Source organism: Homalodisca vitripennis, unplaced genomic scaffold, assembly GCF_021130785.1.
Source record: "Homalodisca vitripennis isolate AUS2020 unplaced genomic scaffold, UT_GWSS_2.1 ScUCBcl_7926;HRSCAF=15811, whole genome shotgun sequence".
Taxonomy (NCBI): Eukaryota; Metazoa; Arthropoda; class Insecta; order Hemiptera; family Cicadellidae; genus Homalodisca; species Homalodisca vitripennis.
The window spans coordinates 1919-18515 of record NW_025784081.1 but is presented as its reverse complement, the minus strand read 5'-3'; the positions used below and the strand labels follow the sequence as shown (position 1 = coordinate 18515).

The 16597-nt window shown below is 33.0% G+C and overlaps 1 protein-coding gene across 1 annotated transcript; it reads left to right on the top strand.

Annotated features, from left to right (window-relative positions):
• The first annotated feature begins 337 nt into the window (after positions 1 to 337).
• On the top strand, positions 338 to 15152 carry LOC124374335. Its single transcript, XM_046832568.1, has 5 exons — positions 338 to 374; positions 2325 to 2413; positions 9629 to 9809; positions 11669 to 11840; positions 15073 to 15152. The coding sequence occupies exons 3-5, from the start codon at positions 9630 to 9632 to the stop codon at positions 15150 to 15152; spliced, it is 432 nt and encodes a 143-aa protein (XP_046688524.1). The 5' UTR covers positions 338 to 374; positions 2325 to 2413; position 9629.
• The last annotated feature ends 1445 nt before the right edge of the window (positions 15153 to 16597 follow it).

Sequence of the window (16597 nt, the reverse complement as noted above, 5' to 3'; positions counted from 1 at the left end):
TTCAAACTAAATTAGTAACTTAAAAGCGTTAGTCAAAAAGCCGGACATTTAACATAATTTTCAAAAGCCTGGAGGAAAAATATTAAAAACGAGGACATGTCCTCCTAAAGCCAGATGTCTGGTCACCCTGGTGCCAGACTCATCACTGTGTCAGTTGTACCATTATGGGTGGGAGGCTTATTTATGTACGCACTATTTACTATATAAGCAGCATAAAATATTGAAGTAACATGTACAGGAAGTTGAAGGGGAGTGGGTGAGACGGCTAGAGGAGAGAGAGAAGGTGTGGAGAGCCCGACTCTCAGCTCTGGATCTGCAGCATAAAAAACAGGTCCAGCAGTTGGAGAATATGTTTACCTCATCTCAACTTGAAGGCAAGTTTCTGACTTGTGACTACTCCTAAGTTTAGGTTACAATTATTTCATTGCCTAAATGTTAATTTGCAAGATTTCTTATATTGTTTTTAGGTAGAACTTGCATACAATATCGGCCTATTGGAATTAATCTTGAGGTAGCACATACAGAAACATTTCTACATAACTTCACTCAAACATGATCCTCCAGAGGTCAAAACTACCTCCAGTTCCAAAGTTCTTTTGTATATATTTACACAATATATATTGTATATAATATGAGTTTTGAAAACAATAACTGTCTTTCAGAAAGCCCAAAAATTTTGAAATTTGATACAATTTATTTTATACATATCTCCACTAAGTTCATTGGCCAGGTTGGTGTGTAATTTTGTTCCAATGTATAGGTATTAAATTATTTTTTAATACTCTACATGTGTATATATTTCTAGTAAATACACCATTATTGATGTATCTAATGGAAAAGTAAAATGTGTTTTAGAATGCAATAATTAAAAATGTAAAAAAATGTTCAGTTGTGTCATACTTAAATAACAATACTAATTTTATTGTGCAAAAAGAATCATATCAAAACACAAGAAAAGGTCAGAAAACGGTGATCAGAGGTGCCTAACTGACTAGTGCTCATATTTTATGTGAAAGCCATATCTTGTCTCATCACCTGTTACACTTTTCTTCATTATTACTTTCCAATACTACATTGTATAAAAATTAGGTAAAACCACAACTACCCTTGGATTTGGGAAAATACTCCCCATCATTAAGCATTTTAATTATTTAAAAACCAAGCAATTGGTTGTTTTTTAACAATGCCTAAGTTTTTTTTTAATTGTTTGTTTTAATAGTTTTAATTAACCTACAGGGTAGGTTGAGTAGCAATTGGACAACATGCAGAAGGTAACAAATGCAATAGGCCGATTGTGTGTGTTATCCTAGCCATTTATTGATCGAGTCAGGGTATCTAATTGGAGACCAATTTACCAGATAGTAGTTAAAATCGATTCATAGTGAAGTGATAGACAACTTGATTAATAGACTCTCAATAAAGAGCTGGATGTACCTATGACCTTGAATTTTATGCTGTAAGCAAAATTCAAAACTATAATTTATTTTACTACATATTTTTATTGCAGGATTTTGCTATTTTATAGATACATTTTTACATACATTACAATGCCAGTTTAAAAATGTTATTCCTAGTTATTCAATCATAAAAATTGTACATTTGCTTTTTTATAAAAAAACATTTAACCATAGTAAAACTATACATAAAAAAACTCCAAATATATTTGCATACATGTAGGTACATAAAAAATGAAATAAGTCATTTTGCACAATCCAGTATTAATACAGCCGTCTCTTGGTCAAATTTCTTTTATTTATACAATTTTTACTTTATTGGTTTGATTTTAATCTAGCACGATTGTTTTGAATAGGCTATATGTGTGATGAAGCTAATCTCTTAGTTAGAGTTCTCTGCTGGCAATGCACATTAAATTATTGTAATAAATCTCCTATTGTACTTTTTTAAACAATCAGTATTTTTGTGTTTTTCAGTGCACCGTTTTCTTTGCTCTTGTTATTTTTTGTATCTTTATGATTAAAACCTTACAACATTCTGCAATCAGTTAACAGATGAACCTGCTTTTGTTAATGGTTAACAAGTTGACTGCGGCAGATGCATTAGTGCATACTGGATGGTAAAATGTACTGAATATCACTCAGTACATTTGTTGTGTACAGAGTTGTGAAAGTGTTGATGAAAAAACAGTTGTGGTCAGGTTCGGAATGCAAAAAAAAAACACATAATAACTTAAATGACGCAAAATATGTACTTTGATTAATTATTCATTGAATGGCATTAAGAAATTTTTAACAGTTCAAAATAGGATGAAAATTTTATATTAAATTCAAATACTATTAATACGTTGCTTTGATATTTTATTGCAGGTCAGGAAATGAAAAAAGACATGGAGCGTCGTTTGGAAGAAGTGCTTAGCAAATTTGAGCAAAGCCAAACACTGATAAAATCATATCAAGTAAGTTTGTTACTACATTGAGTACTTGCTTATAGTCCAGAAACAAAAGCTAATGTGCGTTGTATCATAACACAACATAGTTTTTGTGTTATAAAGTCATTTCTTCTAAGAAAAAAATTGATCATTTGCATAGTTAGTTTGGGTGGAGGTTGAAATTTGATGGTAGCAAAAGGGTTAAAAGTAGAAAGTGATACATTTTTCACAGCCCATATTTTTTGTTAAACTTGACATGTATAAAACCAATATGGGCTGTAGTGTAACTAAACATGTAAATAATACTTAGCTACTTAGCTATAAATGGTGATGTTAGCTTACTCTATATTATAAAAAAAATCAGTAATAGGCCAGTATTAACGGTCAGTTCTAGGGTTAGTTAACGTTGCTAATAATCAATTAGCTTCATGTGTTGACTGATTAGAAGCCTAAATTTGTTATAGGGCTCTAACATAAATATACATCACTGAAATTCTCTAGTATAAAACAGTTGTTTTTGTGCAGTGTGTAATAAAATAGTACTCTTTGTTACTGAAAATATGTTTAACCAGCAAGGCGAAGCAAGATATGTTGTTCAGATATCTTGTTACCGTGCAGAATTATTTTTTATCCAACTGTCAGTGTCACTGTAGCTGCTATAGTGTATCCTATCTACTTATTAAAATACCAGTTCATTTTTGAGTAAATGAAGCTCAAAATATGGAAAGGAATTAATATTCTGTTGTAGCAGCTCATGATAAATTTTGTTTCTTTTGAGTCTTTATTGTATGTTGATTGTGAGCTATACAAACTCTTGAAGACTTATATTTACTACGTGTAGATCTGAGATTGTTTTATGTTATAAAGTGTTTACCTATTAACAAAAGACCAATAAAGTACAACTGAATATATTTAGATAATTATTTGGATATCCTTAGCACCATATGATCCATAAATAACCAATGAGGGGTTAACACTAGTTACACGTTACACTTCATCACAGACTACAGTGTACAATTGAATCCGCTGAATCGCTTTGATTTTGTATTTAGAATATCACAACATAACAACAACAACAAAATAACCCAGTTCACATAGTCACATTAATAATTTACCAGCTATACAGCATAACAGCAGTGACATCAACAGTTGGACGACAGGTTACGTAATACCCACCCCCACACTGCACTTAGTGTTATCAGTAGTGACAAAAATTATCTTGGATTGGGAATGTAATTCTCCATTAAAAATATGATATTGTGTATTTGTAAATTGCTCTGTATATTTTATATTCCTCTAATGTGTTTAAAATATGTAACACTTTCAAACCTTAGTTTATTTTATTAATATAATTATCTGTATCATAGTGTGTAGAACTTGATTTTTGCCTACCACAACGTGGGTCAGGTCTGTGTTTTTATAACATGTCTTAAATTAACCAGTCTGTTTTATATACTTTTAGGGCAACTGCCAATTCTAATATTATCTATGTAATAATACTTGTTTCAGTTAGCAAGTAAAAACGATGAAATAAAGAAAAATCATAATATTTTAGAATCAACCCTAGCTTCCTCACTAAGTGACTTGAAAATACAGTCTATGGAATTAAAAGACGAAAAAAATTGCAAAAAACCAGTCACCGTTTCAGAGACGGAAAGCATTTGTATCTCAAAAAAGCAAAAACTATTCAAGATTCAGTCGAGGCACAACAGGATGAGAATTTGGTGGAAATTTTACAAACTGACGTGGACAGTGATATTGAAATTGTTTCTCTCAAGGCACAGAGTAATGACACAGATAAAAGTGTTTCAAATGAGCGAAGCAGTAAGGAAATATTTGAAGTTGTTCAAGACAAAGACAAACTCCCAGAGAAATTGAGTAAGAGTAAAAATACAGAAATGATCGTGAAAAAACTGTTGGAAGAAGAGAAGCAGAGAACATTTGGTAAAACATCTGAAATTATTCAGTCTTCAATAGAAGAAGATGAATCGAGTATTACAGAAACATCTACAGATTCTGAAAGTGAGATAGAAACCTCAGAGGATAAGCAAAATCAGGAACTACAGAAGAGTGGATCAGCTGGACCGACAGCTGTTACATGCTGAATCGCAGTTGGCCCAGCAATCTTTACAGAGGTAAATTGATACCTCAGTCTATTACATGGTATTCTCTGGAAGATTGGCTGATTTGTGAATGAGTATAATATAACTGGATGGTTGTCAGTTTAATATCACTCTCATTGCGATGCTCTAGGGTTAGTCAAGGCATTAGCACTCCACAAGTAGCTAGTTAGCACTATCTTGCGTTATCACTGTATTATATTACTGAGTATAACATAATTGGATGGTTGTCAATTCAATGTCACTATCATTACCATGCTGTAGGGATAGGCACAGCAGTGGCACTCCATAAGTAGCTAGTCAGCACTATCTTGCGTTATCACTGTACTATGTTACTGAGTATAATATAACTGGATGGTTGTCAGTTTAATATCACTCTCATTGCAATTCTCTAGGGTTAGTCAAGGCAGTAGCACTCCACAAGTAGGTAGACAGCACTCTATCTTGCATTATCACTGTATTATATTACTGAGTATAACATAATTGGATGGTTGTCAGTTCAATGTCACTATCATTACCATGCTGTAGGGATAGCACTCCATAAGTAGCTAGTCAGCACTATCTTGCATTATCACTGTATTATATTACTGAGTATAACATAGTTGGATGGTTTGTCAGTTCAATGTCACTATCATTACCATGCTGTAGGGATAAGCACAGCAGTGGCACTCCGTAAGTAACTAGTCAGCACTATCTTGCGTTATCACTGTATCATATTACTGAGTATAATATAGTTGGATGGTTATCAGTTCAATATCACTTTCATCACCATGCTCTAGGGTTAGTCAGGGCAGTAGCACCCCACAAGTAGCTAGACAGCACTCTATCTTGTATTATCACTGTATTATATTACTGAGTATAACATAATTGGATGGTTGTCATTTCAATGTCACTATCGTTACCATGCTGTAGGGATAGCACTCCATAAGTAGCTATTCAGCACTATCTTGCATTATCACTGTATTATATTACTGAGTATAACATAGTTGGATGATTGTCAGTTTAATGTCACTTTCATCACCATGCTCTAGGGATAGGCACAGCAGTGGCATCCCATAAGTAGCTAGACAGTACTCTATCTTGCATTATCACTGTATTATATTACTGAGTATAACATAGTTGGATGGTTGTCAGTTCAATGTCACTATCATTACCATGCTGTAGGGATAGGCACATCAGTGGCACTCCATTAGTAGCTAGTCAGCACTATCTTGCTTTATCACTGTACTATATTACTGAGTATAACATAGTTGGATGGTTGTCAGTTCAATGTCACTTTCATCACCATGCTCTAGGGATAGGCACAGCAGTGGCACTCCATAAGTAGCTAGTCAGCACTATCTTGCGTTATCACTGTATTATATTACTGAGTATAACATAATTGGATGGTTGTCAGTTCAATGTCACTATCATTACCATGCTGTAGGGATAGGCACAGCAGTGGCACGTACCGTAAGTAACTAGTCAGCACTATCTTGCGTTATCACTATATCATATTACTGAGTATAACATAGTTGGATGGTTATCAGTTCAATGTCACTTTCATCACCATGCTCTAGGGTTAGTCAGGGCAGTAGCACTCCACAAGTAGCTAGACAGCACTCTATCTTGTATTATCACTGTATTATATTACTGAGTATAACATAATTGGATGGTTGTCATTTCAATGTCACTATCATTACCATGCTGTAGGGATAGCACTCCATAAGTAGCTAGTCAGCACTATCTTGCATTATCACTGTATTATATTACTGAGTATAACATAGTTGGATGGTTGTCAGTTCAATGTCACTATCATTACCATGCTGTAGGGATAGGCACAGCAGTGGCACACCGTAAGTAACTAGTCAGCACTATCTTGCGTTATCACTATATTATATTACTGAGTATAACATAGTTGGATGGTTATCAGTTCAATGTCACTTTCATCACCATGCTCTAGGGTTAGTCAGGGCAGTAGCACTCCACAAGTAGCTAGACAGCACTCTATCTTGTATTATCACTGTATTATATTACTGAGTATAACATAATTGGATGGTTGTCATTTCAATGTTACTATCGTTACCATGCTGTAGGGATAGCACTCCATAAGTAGCTATTCAGCACTATCTTGCATTATCACTGTATTATATTACTGAGTATAACATAGTTGGATGATTGTCAGTTTAATGTCACTTTCATCACCATGCTCTAGGGATAGGCACAGCAGTGGCATCCCATAAGTAGCTAGACAGTACTCTATCTTGCATTATCACTGTATTATATTACTGAGTATAAAACATAGTTGGATGGTTGTCAGTTCAATGTCACTATCATTACCATGCTGTAGGGATAGGCACATCAGTGGCACTCCATTAGTAGCTAGTCAGCACTATCTTGCGTTATCACTGTACTATATTACTGAGTATAACATAGTTGGATGGTTGTCAGTTCAATGTCACTTTCATCACCATGCTCTAGGGATAGGCACAGCAGTGGCACTCCATAAGTAGCTAGTCAGCACTATCTTGCGTTATCACTGTATTATATTACTGAGTGTAACATAATTGGATGGTTGTCAGTTCAATGTCACTATCATTACCATGCTGTAGGGATAGGCACAGCAGTGGCACACCGTAAGTAACTAGTCAGCACTATCTTGCGTTATCACTATATCATATTACTGAGTATAAACATAGTTGGATGGTTATCAGTTCAATGTCACTTTCATCACCATGCTCTAGGGTTAGTCAGGGCAGTAGCACTCCACAAGTAGCTAGACAGCACTCTATCTTGTATTATCACTGTATTATATTACTGAGTATAACATAATTGGATGGTTGTCATTTCAATGTTACTATCATTACCATGCTGTATGGATAGCACTCCATAAGTAGCTAGTCAGCACTATCTTGCATTATCACTGTATTATATTACTGAGTATAACATAGTTGGATGGTTGTCAGTTTAATGTCACTTTCATCACCATGCTCTAGGGATAGCCACAGCAGTGGCATTTCATAAGTAGCTAGACAGCACTCTATCTTACATTATCACTGTATTATATTACTAAACATAACATAATTGGATGGTTGTCAGTTCAATGTCACTTTCATTACCATGCTGTAGGGATAGGCACAGCAGTGGCTCTCCATAAGTAGCTAGTCAGCACTATCTTGCGTTATCACTGTACTAGGTTAATGAGTATAATATAACTGGATGGTTGTCAGTTTAATATCACTCTCATTGCGATGCTCTAGGGTTAGTCAAGGCAGTAGCACTCCACAAGTAGGTAGACAGCACTCTATCTTGCATTATCACTGTATTATATTACTGAGTATAACATAATTGGATGGTTGTCAGTTCAATGTCACTATCATTACCATGCTGTAGGGATAGGCACAGCAGTGGCACTCCATAAGTACCTAGTCAGCACTATCTTGCATTATCACTGTATTATATTACTGAGTATAACATAATTGGATGGTTGTCAGTTCAACGTCACTATCATTACCATGCTGTAGGGATAGGCACAGCAGTGGCATTCCATAAGTAGCTAGACAGCACTCTATCTTGCATTATCACTGTATTATATTACTCAGTATAACATAATTGGATGGTTGTCAATTCAATGTCACTTTCATCACCATGCTGTAGGGATAGGCACAGCAGTGGCATTCCATAAGTAGCTAGACAGCACTCTGTCTTGTATTATCACTGTATTATATTACTGAGTATAACATAGTTGGATGGTTGTCAGTTCAGTGTCACTTTCATCACGATGCTCTAGGGATAGACACAGCAGTGGCATTCCATAAGTAGCTAGACAGCACTCTATCTTGCGTTATCACTGTACTATATTACTGAGTATAATATAACTGGATGGTTGTCAGTTCAGAGTCATTTTCATTACCATGCTGTAGGGATAGCCATGGCAGTGACACTCCATACAACATATTTAGTAGCTATAGATGTATCATAGTTTAACAAATTGACTATGATAGACACACGTTAGAACTATTTTGGCTGTCCATGGAGCGGTACATGACTAGCGTCACAGTGAAGGTTTAAACCAGTTTCGATTAATTCCATAGCATCATTATAGACTATTGGTTTTAGTTATATTTTTTAAATTTAATTAATATTAGTTGCTGTCTTCATTGCCTTAGTTTGCATGGTACTTTATTGCAACATTAGCAGTTGTATTAATAATAGCTTAATTTGATTATTTCAATTGATTATCACTTATTCCATAAAAAGATTTGAACACAATTTAGAAATGAATGTAGGGATTATGTTTTCCATTAATTTGAGGATAATTAATTCTTAATTAGAAATATTCCAATGTTGTTTTTTTTCTTCTGCCAATTTTGATGTTATATTTATTGCATTGTTTTTAACTCCTTACATTTAACACAGTTTCTGAATAATTTTATTTTTTCACAAGAGTATTTTTTTAACTTTATGATATCATTTAAGATTTAGTTCCTACTCCCCTTGTGTAATAAAATAATACGTCCTCTCATTTGCTGTAATGTTTGCAGATCTGTTATTTAAGAGGCATTTCTTGTTGATGAGTATTCTGTCATGCCTAATATCCAATTTTCCTTTAATTTCAAGCTGCTCTAACTTGTTGGAAAGATCAAAAGAATGTAAAAATTATATCAGAACTATAAAATCAAAGTTTTTTACTCATTAATATTTTAATTTTGCATCTAGTAAATATTTTGTACCAGCATTTTTGTCATGTATATTGTAATAAAAATATTCTTTAATAATAATTAGTAAAATCAAAAATAATTACATACAAAATTCTAGTGAAAAAGTCCTAGTCTTAGCATAAGTGCTGTTGATGCACAAGCTAAGCTGCTGGTGTGGCATTAGTGAAAATAACACCTTGAGAATTTTGAAATTGAATGAAAAGTGAAATGAGCATAAACTAAGAACATTCCTTTTTACGTAAATGAAATAGGACTTACAACTAACATGGTCTTATATTGCATTTAACTTGATAAAATACTTGCAGAAACTTTTAAAAAGATTTTAACTGTAATTAATTTTTTTAAAGGTTTTTGACATCCTATAATATTGAAACTATAAGAATTCATTTTAAAATTTATCGATGGTCAATGTATTGTGACAGCATGGAGAATCTGCTAGCAGCAAACCCCAGGATCCTCCAGCAGTTAAGGGAAGAGCTACAACAGCTGTTGAGACGTCGGTTGCAGGGACTAGGGGTGGATCCAAGCTGGGGTGCATTGCCTCCCTCCACCTTCTCTTCCAAGATGGCTACTCTCTCCCATCAGCGTCAGATCACTGCCAAGGTTACCCTATCACCAATCAAATAGATGTCAATAGCTAATTTAAACTTACATCAAATTGTCTGATTTAACCCCGACGTCCGCACCATACGGACGTCGTAAAAATGGCGTCAACTCCCGACGTCCGTTTAGCGCGGACGTGCACTTTTTATTACTTTACTGGCCACCTGTTTTCACCAAATGCTTTGAAATTTCACAGACTTGTGCACAAAGATATTTTGCATCGAAATATATTAGTTTTGTAATGGTTTGACTTCGTATTTTGTCAGTCTGTGACTGAGCAATTGCAGTTTGTCTCGACTGACTGCTCACGCTTGTTGCAGACAGCTGTATATCACGTGGTTGTGAATATTCCGTTTTCTTCACAGTTTTAGGTTAAAGCAGTGTAAAGTACGGCAGTTAAAGTTTAGTTTATTATTTGTTTGATTTCAAAATGAGTAAAAGACATCGTTCAAAGTCTCCCGTAAGTGAAAATACACTAATTAGTAACCTAGTTGCAAATGGTGTGGATGTGATTAGTGACGACGATTTGAGTGATGGATATCTTGAAAACATTTGTTCTGATGTAAATATAGTTTTAAAACTTTTTTTTAAATTTAGATTATTAACAGTTTTAGTTCTTTTGTCAGAAATAACTTTGGTTTTATGTTTATTTTAAGTACTGTGAATTTCAAAGGTCTTGAAAGGTCTTGTTACATTTCCTTGCCCAGAAATGGCAAAAAGAAAAATTTACACGGCTTTACAAAAATTGATGTTACTCCACTTGTAAATAAGGTAGGCCTATAATTTTTGTTTCCTTTTATTAAGGATTAAAGTATGTCATAAAGTAAACGGGTATTTTTGTGTCAAATATTTTTTTATCTATATGGTTTCCATGATCATACTTGAAATTTTTTTAATTTTTATTTCTTTGTTATATATGTATATGTATGTAACAAAAATTACTTTCAAAATAATAATTTTATTTGTATATTTCTGTAAGCTACGTGTATAAAGAAGTAAAACAAAAAAAGAATTACCTAAATATCTTAAAAAATAACTGAGTTATGAATTTTTTACAAAAACCCTTACATTTTGTCTGAAAAATGGCTTGGGATTTCTGGCACATCACTTGATTTAATGGCCGGGGTTTAAAAGGGTTAAATTTAAATGAAATATTTTAATCTTGTACATACCAGCCAACTACACAAGTATAAAATAGATCTTTGGTGAGTAACATTTCATTTTTATAAATAGCTTTATCCCAGTCATTGAATAGTATATACTCCAAAAGTTCTCACTTCATTGCGATCGCCCATGTTGAACCAAACTTCTTGCTTTACATGCACTAGCAGAAGCCAACTGACGGTGAATATTCATTTCAAGTTTCTTATGTTTTACTGATTACAAACACTAATTACAGCTACTTACAATCAAAGCTTTCTCAGAAGAATAAAGCAATAGGTATAATAAAAAAAAAACTGTTAGAATTATATTGATTTAGAATTGTAGTTGTAGATTAGATAATGAAAATAAAACAGAACAAGGACAGTTTTCATTATTAATAGCATGTTATTTTTCTTAAGAAGATGCTTCTTGGTGGTAAACCATTATAGCCACTTAGTTTTGTTTTTCAATTTATAAGCTTGTAAGTAATTTGTAGTATAAGTAATAAACCCTCTCCCCCCTTACTGTAATTGTTAAGTTCCCTCTGAATTTCTGTAGTCTTTTGAGAATGGGCAGGTTAAGGCTAAAAGATGGGTATTTATCTTTAAAAAAGTGTTTATTCAACAAATACAACATTTAATGCAATATAAATTCTTGTGGAGAGATGATGAACACTGTCAATTTTGAACATGTGTTGTATGAGATGTTGTCTGTAGAATCACAAGATCTACTATACTCTGAGGGATAAGTTGAGCCATGATGCTGACACAGCTGCAGCTGCTCGCAGAATGTCTGCAGACCAGCAGACTGCAGAGGACAGTCTATTGTCTCGCTTGCGGAGGAAGGCAGCTTTGGTCATAAACGCAACCAAGTTCACTTACCACATGGGTAAGTTATAAAATGCAAACATTATGAGTGTTATTAAGATTTTTATACACTCTCAAACCATAAGAATGGGTCTTTATAATAAAATATATTTAATATTAATGTATTAAAATATAGCATATTTCCCATTGTAAAATTTAGTTCCTGTATTGAATCAAGTGTAATTTGACCATTTTGAATAGATTTGCATTTAAGTGTTGTTAAGTTTTTGTTAATTGTATTTCATTGCTTTAAACTTAAATGTGTATTAGTAGATACTTGTGTTTTTCTGACTTATTTATTCATTATACTCTTATTTTTGTAACTATTTTATTATTCTCATGTGCATTTGAAAGTGTATGACGTGAACAAACACCACCATCCACTATTCCATTGCACTCTTCTCTAATATAGTAAAACTATTTAATATAGCACTTTACTGTCTGTTGCGATATCTTAGTTTTTAGTTTGCATAGGAATACAGTCAACATATAAATGGTAATTTTATTTAGATTGTTGTATCCAAAGAATAAATTACAAAATTCGGTATGAGAAGATTATCTTTGTTATCTTTGAAAATTCTTTCCATTTCTCATCAATATCTACTTAGAAATATAACCATATTACAATTAGTTTTTACTATACAAAAAAAGTCCATTGTATAGAAAAATACAATTTTAAACGGATTGACCAAAAGTTAGGTAGTACATTTTTTTACATAGTTATTTGAAACTTTTTAAATACAATAAAACAAATTCAAAAAATATAATGTAAAACACATCATACAAATGCAGTACTAATGCATGCTAGCGAACATTAGAGACATAGACTATGGACTGATGGACTTAAAATGGCATGGTAATCTACTCTTGGACTTGGTCATTAAACTTCATGAGCTCTTGGAGAGATAATGAACAACAGATGTATCCTTCGCAAGTCTGTGTTCTAGTTATTTATCACACCCTTATTTATAATTCTGTGAATATTTTATGCATCTACAAGATTTTAGAGGAGAAAACAAAAATATGAGTTGCTACTTCTTGTCTATCGAGGTTATTGGTTCTTAGTACTACTTCTTGCATGAATTTATTGATATCCTTGGCCCAGTACGGATCATTAAAAATTATATAATTATATATTATATATACAAGGTGTCAATTAAGTCTGGAACCTCTTTTTTAATTTTTGAACCATAATAGAAAGAAATACCAAAGTTCACACGTGCTTACTGGTAATAGTAACGCACACATCTGCCCAATTACCGACCGGATAATCCCTTTGGGGGGACGGTCCACAAGGAGTCAGACAAAATTCTTAAATAGCAGCATAGGTCAAGTTTGGTATCAAATTAAAGGTCTTACTTAGCAGAGTACAATGCCGCAAAACCGGACTTAAAAAGGTGGATTCATTCAGTAGTTATAGCTATTTGAATTTTAATACAATTGAACAATGTAAATTGTTAAGTATTACAAGTAAACACCAATTTTTAAGTACCTGTGATCAAAGTAAGTGTTCAGAATGTTCCCCTCCAATCATCTGACAATGTAGTAATCGAAGCCAGGAATCAATAATTATTACCAATAACACAACTACTGTTAGAATGTGAAAGTGGCAGATTGAGTCATACACAGCATCCACAGAAAACTTAAAGTTTGGGCAGGTATTATAGGAAATCAAATTATGGGCCCATTATTTATCAATGGTAATTTAAATGGTGACTCGTATCTAGCAATGCTCCAAAATGAGCTCATTCCTGCACTACAAGCTGCTCTTGATCGACAATTTCAAAAAAATTATTTCTAACAAGATGGCGCGCCACCACACTTTGCTCTCCTTGTTAGAGAATACTTGGTTGGATACAATATTCCTTCACAGATGGATTGGAAGACGTGGCGCAGTAGAGTGGCCTGCTCGTTCCCCTGATTTATCTCCGCTGGATTTTTTTCTTTGGGGATACCTCAAAGATAAAGTTCATCGTACAAAGCCTCGAAATTTGGCGCACCTAAGAAATCTCATAGTCCAAGAAGCTCAAGATATTCCTCGTGACTACCTTCAAAATGCAGTGGATGGCTTTTACAACTGCCTAGGACATTGCCAGACGATGGTAGGGGAACATGTTGAACACTTACTTTGATCACAGGTACTTAAAAATTGGTGTTTACTTGTAATACTTAACAATTTACATTGTTCAATTGTATTAAAATTCAAATAGCTATAACTACTGAATGAATCCACCTTTTTAAGTCCGGTTTGCGGCATTGTACTCTGCTAAGTAAGACCTTTAATTTGATACCAAACTTGACCTATGCTGCTATTTAAGAATTTTGTCTGACTCCTTGTGGACCGTCCCCCAAAGGGATTATCTGGTCGGTAGTTGGGCAGATATGTGCGTTACTATCACCAGTAAGCACGTGTGAACTTTGGTATTTTTTTTTTATATTGTGGTTTAAAAAATTTAAAAAAAAGAGGTTCCAGACTTAATTGACACCCTGTATATATATATATATATATATATATATATATATATATATATATATATATATATATATATATATATTATATATATATATTATATATATATATATTCTTAATACCTTTCCAACTGGTAATATGGTATTATTTATTCTTAACTGTAAGGTATTGGTCTGCCACAGCTTTCAAGGGTGAGTTTTTCTTGAGTGTTCCCATCTTTAAAATTTGTTAATATAATTATGGATAAAACTGTTACTTTTCCATACACAATAGTAGACAGGAAAAAGTTTCAATTATTATAAGAAAACACTGATTGAATTCAGTGACATTCTAAAAATTAGTTAAGGCTGAAGAGTAACTGCCTTAAAGCCCCAGTTGGCATTGTATTCAATCATTTTGGTTTGGATTGTAGCTCAGTAGTGAGCATATGTGACTGATAACACTACCGCTGGGCCTTCACACAGACACTTTCTTCTAAATTGTCCAGAATTTAGCTGGTGGTGTTGGAATAAGCAAGGTGGACGTTAAAAGATAAATTAAATAAAAATACTCTATTTATTCATCTTTGAATCAATTACATTGAAAGAGTTTGATTACGCAGATTATGTTTACTTGTTGATAGTGTTACATTGAAAAAGTTCCAGTCCATGTTGGATGATGTATCCCTAGTTTATTAAATGTATGTATAGAAATAATAACTGTAAACATTTTCTGTGGAAGAACTTTTCTTTGTCCTGTAAGGAATTTATTGATTTTGAGATGTTAATATGTCTATGGTTTACAGAATCACTGAAAAAGAAAGATGGTTGTAACCAAATCAAGCGCAACACAATTCACCAAGTCTCAGCCTTTGGCTTCTTCTAGTCCTAAGATGTCTTCTAGTCCACTGATAGCTTCTAATTCCCCTCAACAAGCAGCAAGCAACACAAGTTATGATAGTGCAAATTTGGTGTAAGTATTCAATTTTTTACAGTCTTTTTTCTTGTTTGTAGAGAATCACTCAAGTTACTTGAAGTTACTATTTTTTTAATATTATTCTGGATTTTATGTAATCATCAGTTATCCTTTAGTTTTTTTACCCAAATATACACTGCAATATAAATGTTTTAATTAATTTTAAATGCAATTTTTCAGCCAACATTCACATATTAAAAATTGTCAGAGATTTTTATGCCAAAGTCCTCCCCAAAACTCTCTTCATCTTCTATGTCAACAAAACTCCTCAGCCCTCACCTTTGCCTCTCTGTTGGCAGGCTTTCCTTTCTAACCTTATCCTTGTCCTCACTCTGCTTCAGATTCTAATTCTGATTAGAATTTTTGAATTGGAAAATATCCTGTACCATACATATAAATAAACCCTTTTTAATGTATATTACTAAAAATAAAATATGTCCTTTGACTTCATGAATTGTCATAAGAAATTGTAAGTATTGAGAAACAACATCAAATTCTATTGAGCTATACAATCTTTTATCTAGTTTGCAGAATTATATCTGTTTTTAACTGAGTAAGAATCTGGGAGATATTTATATTTTTTAGGAATTAGTTGTAAAAATAATCAAATCCTCAACAAACAGCTGATTTCATTTTATATTTTAGAGGCAGAATGATCTTGGATTAATTAGATTATTTGTGTCAGTCTTCATGGTAATATCTTTATTTAGCAATTTTTCTGCTCTTCTGGATGAGTGAAGTGATGAATGTGATAGTTGAGTATATTACTCAAATTTAACCATGCAACTATCACATTTGATACCATAACACACGAGGTTGAAATGAGTTATGGTGTGAACCTTAGCAAATTCTGTAAACTTCAATTAGGCATTCAAAGTAATAATGAATTATAATGTATATTATGTTATGTAGGGCTACTCAGAAAACTATTTGTAATATTTTAAGAATTATATTATTTTCCCTGTTGTAGTTAAAAATAGATGAAGGTAATTAAATAACTTTTTTTCGTTGAGCATCATAACCATACTGCTTTTATCAATTTTTAAATTGAGCACTTATATTAATGTTTGTATGTTCAGTTCTTTGCTTAGACACAATATTATAATAACAAAGTGTACTTTATTAGATTAATATACTTATCAGTTTAGCATAAAGTCTGACAGAGATACTTTATTCCAGAGTTAGACAGCATTCTCCAGACTAGACAATAGACAATATACAATTTCTTTATTTACATATTCATAGAGAATAGTACATGCGTCATAAAACAAAAGTTGTGGTTAGTAAAATTTATACAATGGAAATAGTTTTTGTGTCATAGTTATATAATGCAAAGTTGATACAAAGTTTGATGT

Bases quoted from the DNA above. Each gene is read 5' to 3' on its own strand.
- LOC124374335 (XM_046832568.1), top strand. From the start codon at position 9,630: ATGGAGAATCTGCTAGCAGCAAACCCCAGGATCCTCCAGCAGTTAAGG. The intron at 9,810-11,668 runs GTTACCCTATCA...TGTTGTCTGTAG, and splicing joins AGCGTCAGATCACTGCCAAG to AATCACAAGATCTACTATAC. The intron at 11,841-15,072 runs GTAAGTTATAAA...TATGGTTTACAG, and splicing joins CAAGTTCACTTACCACATGG to AATCACTGAAAAAGAAAGAT.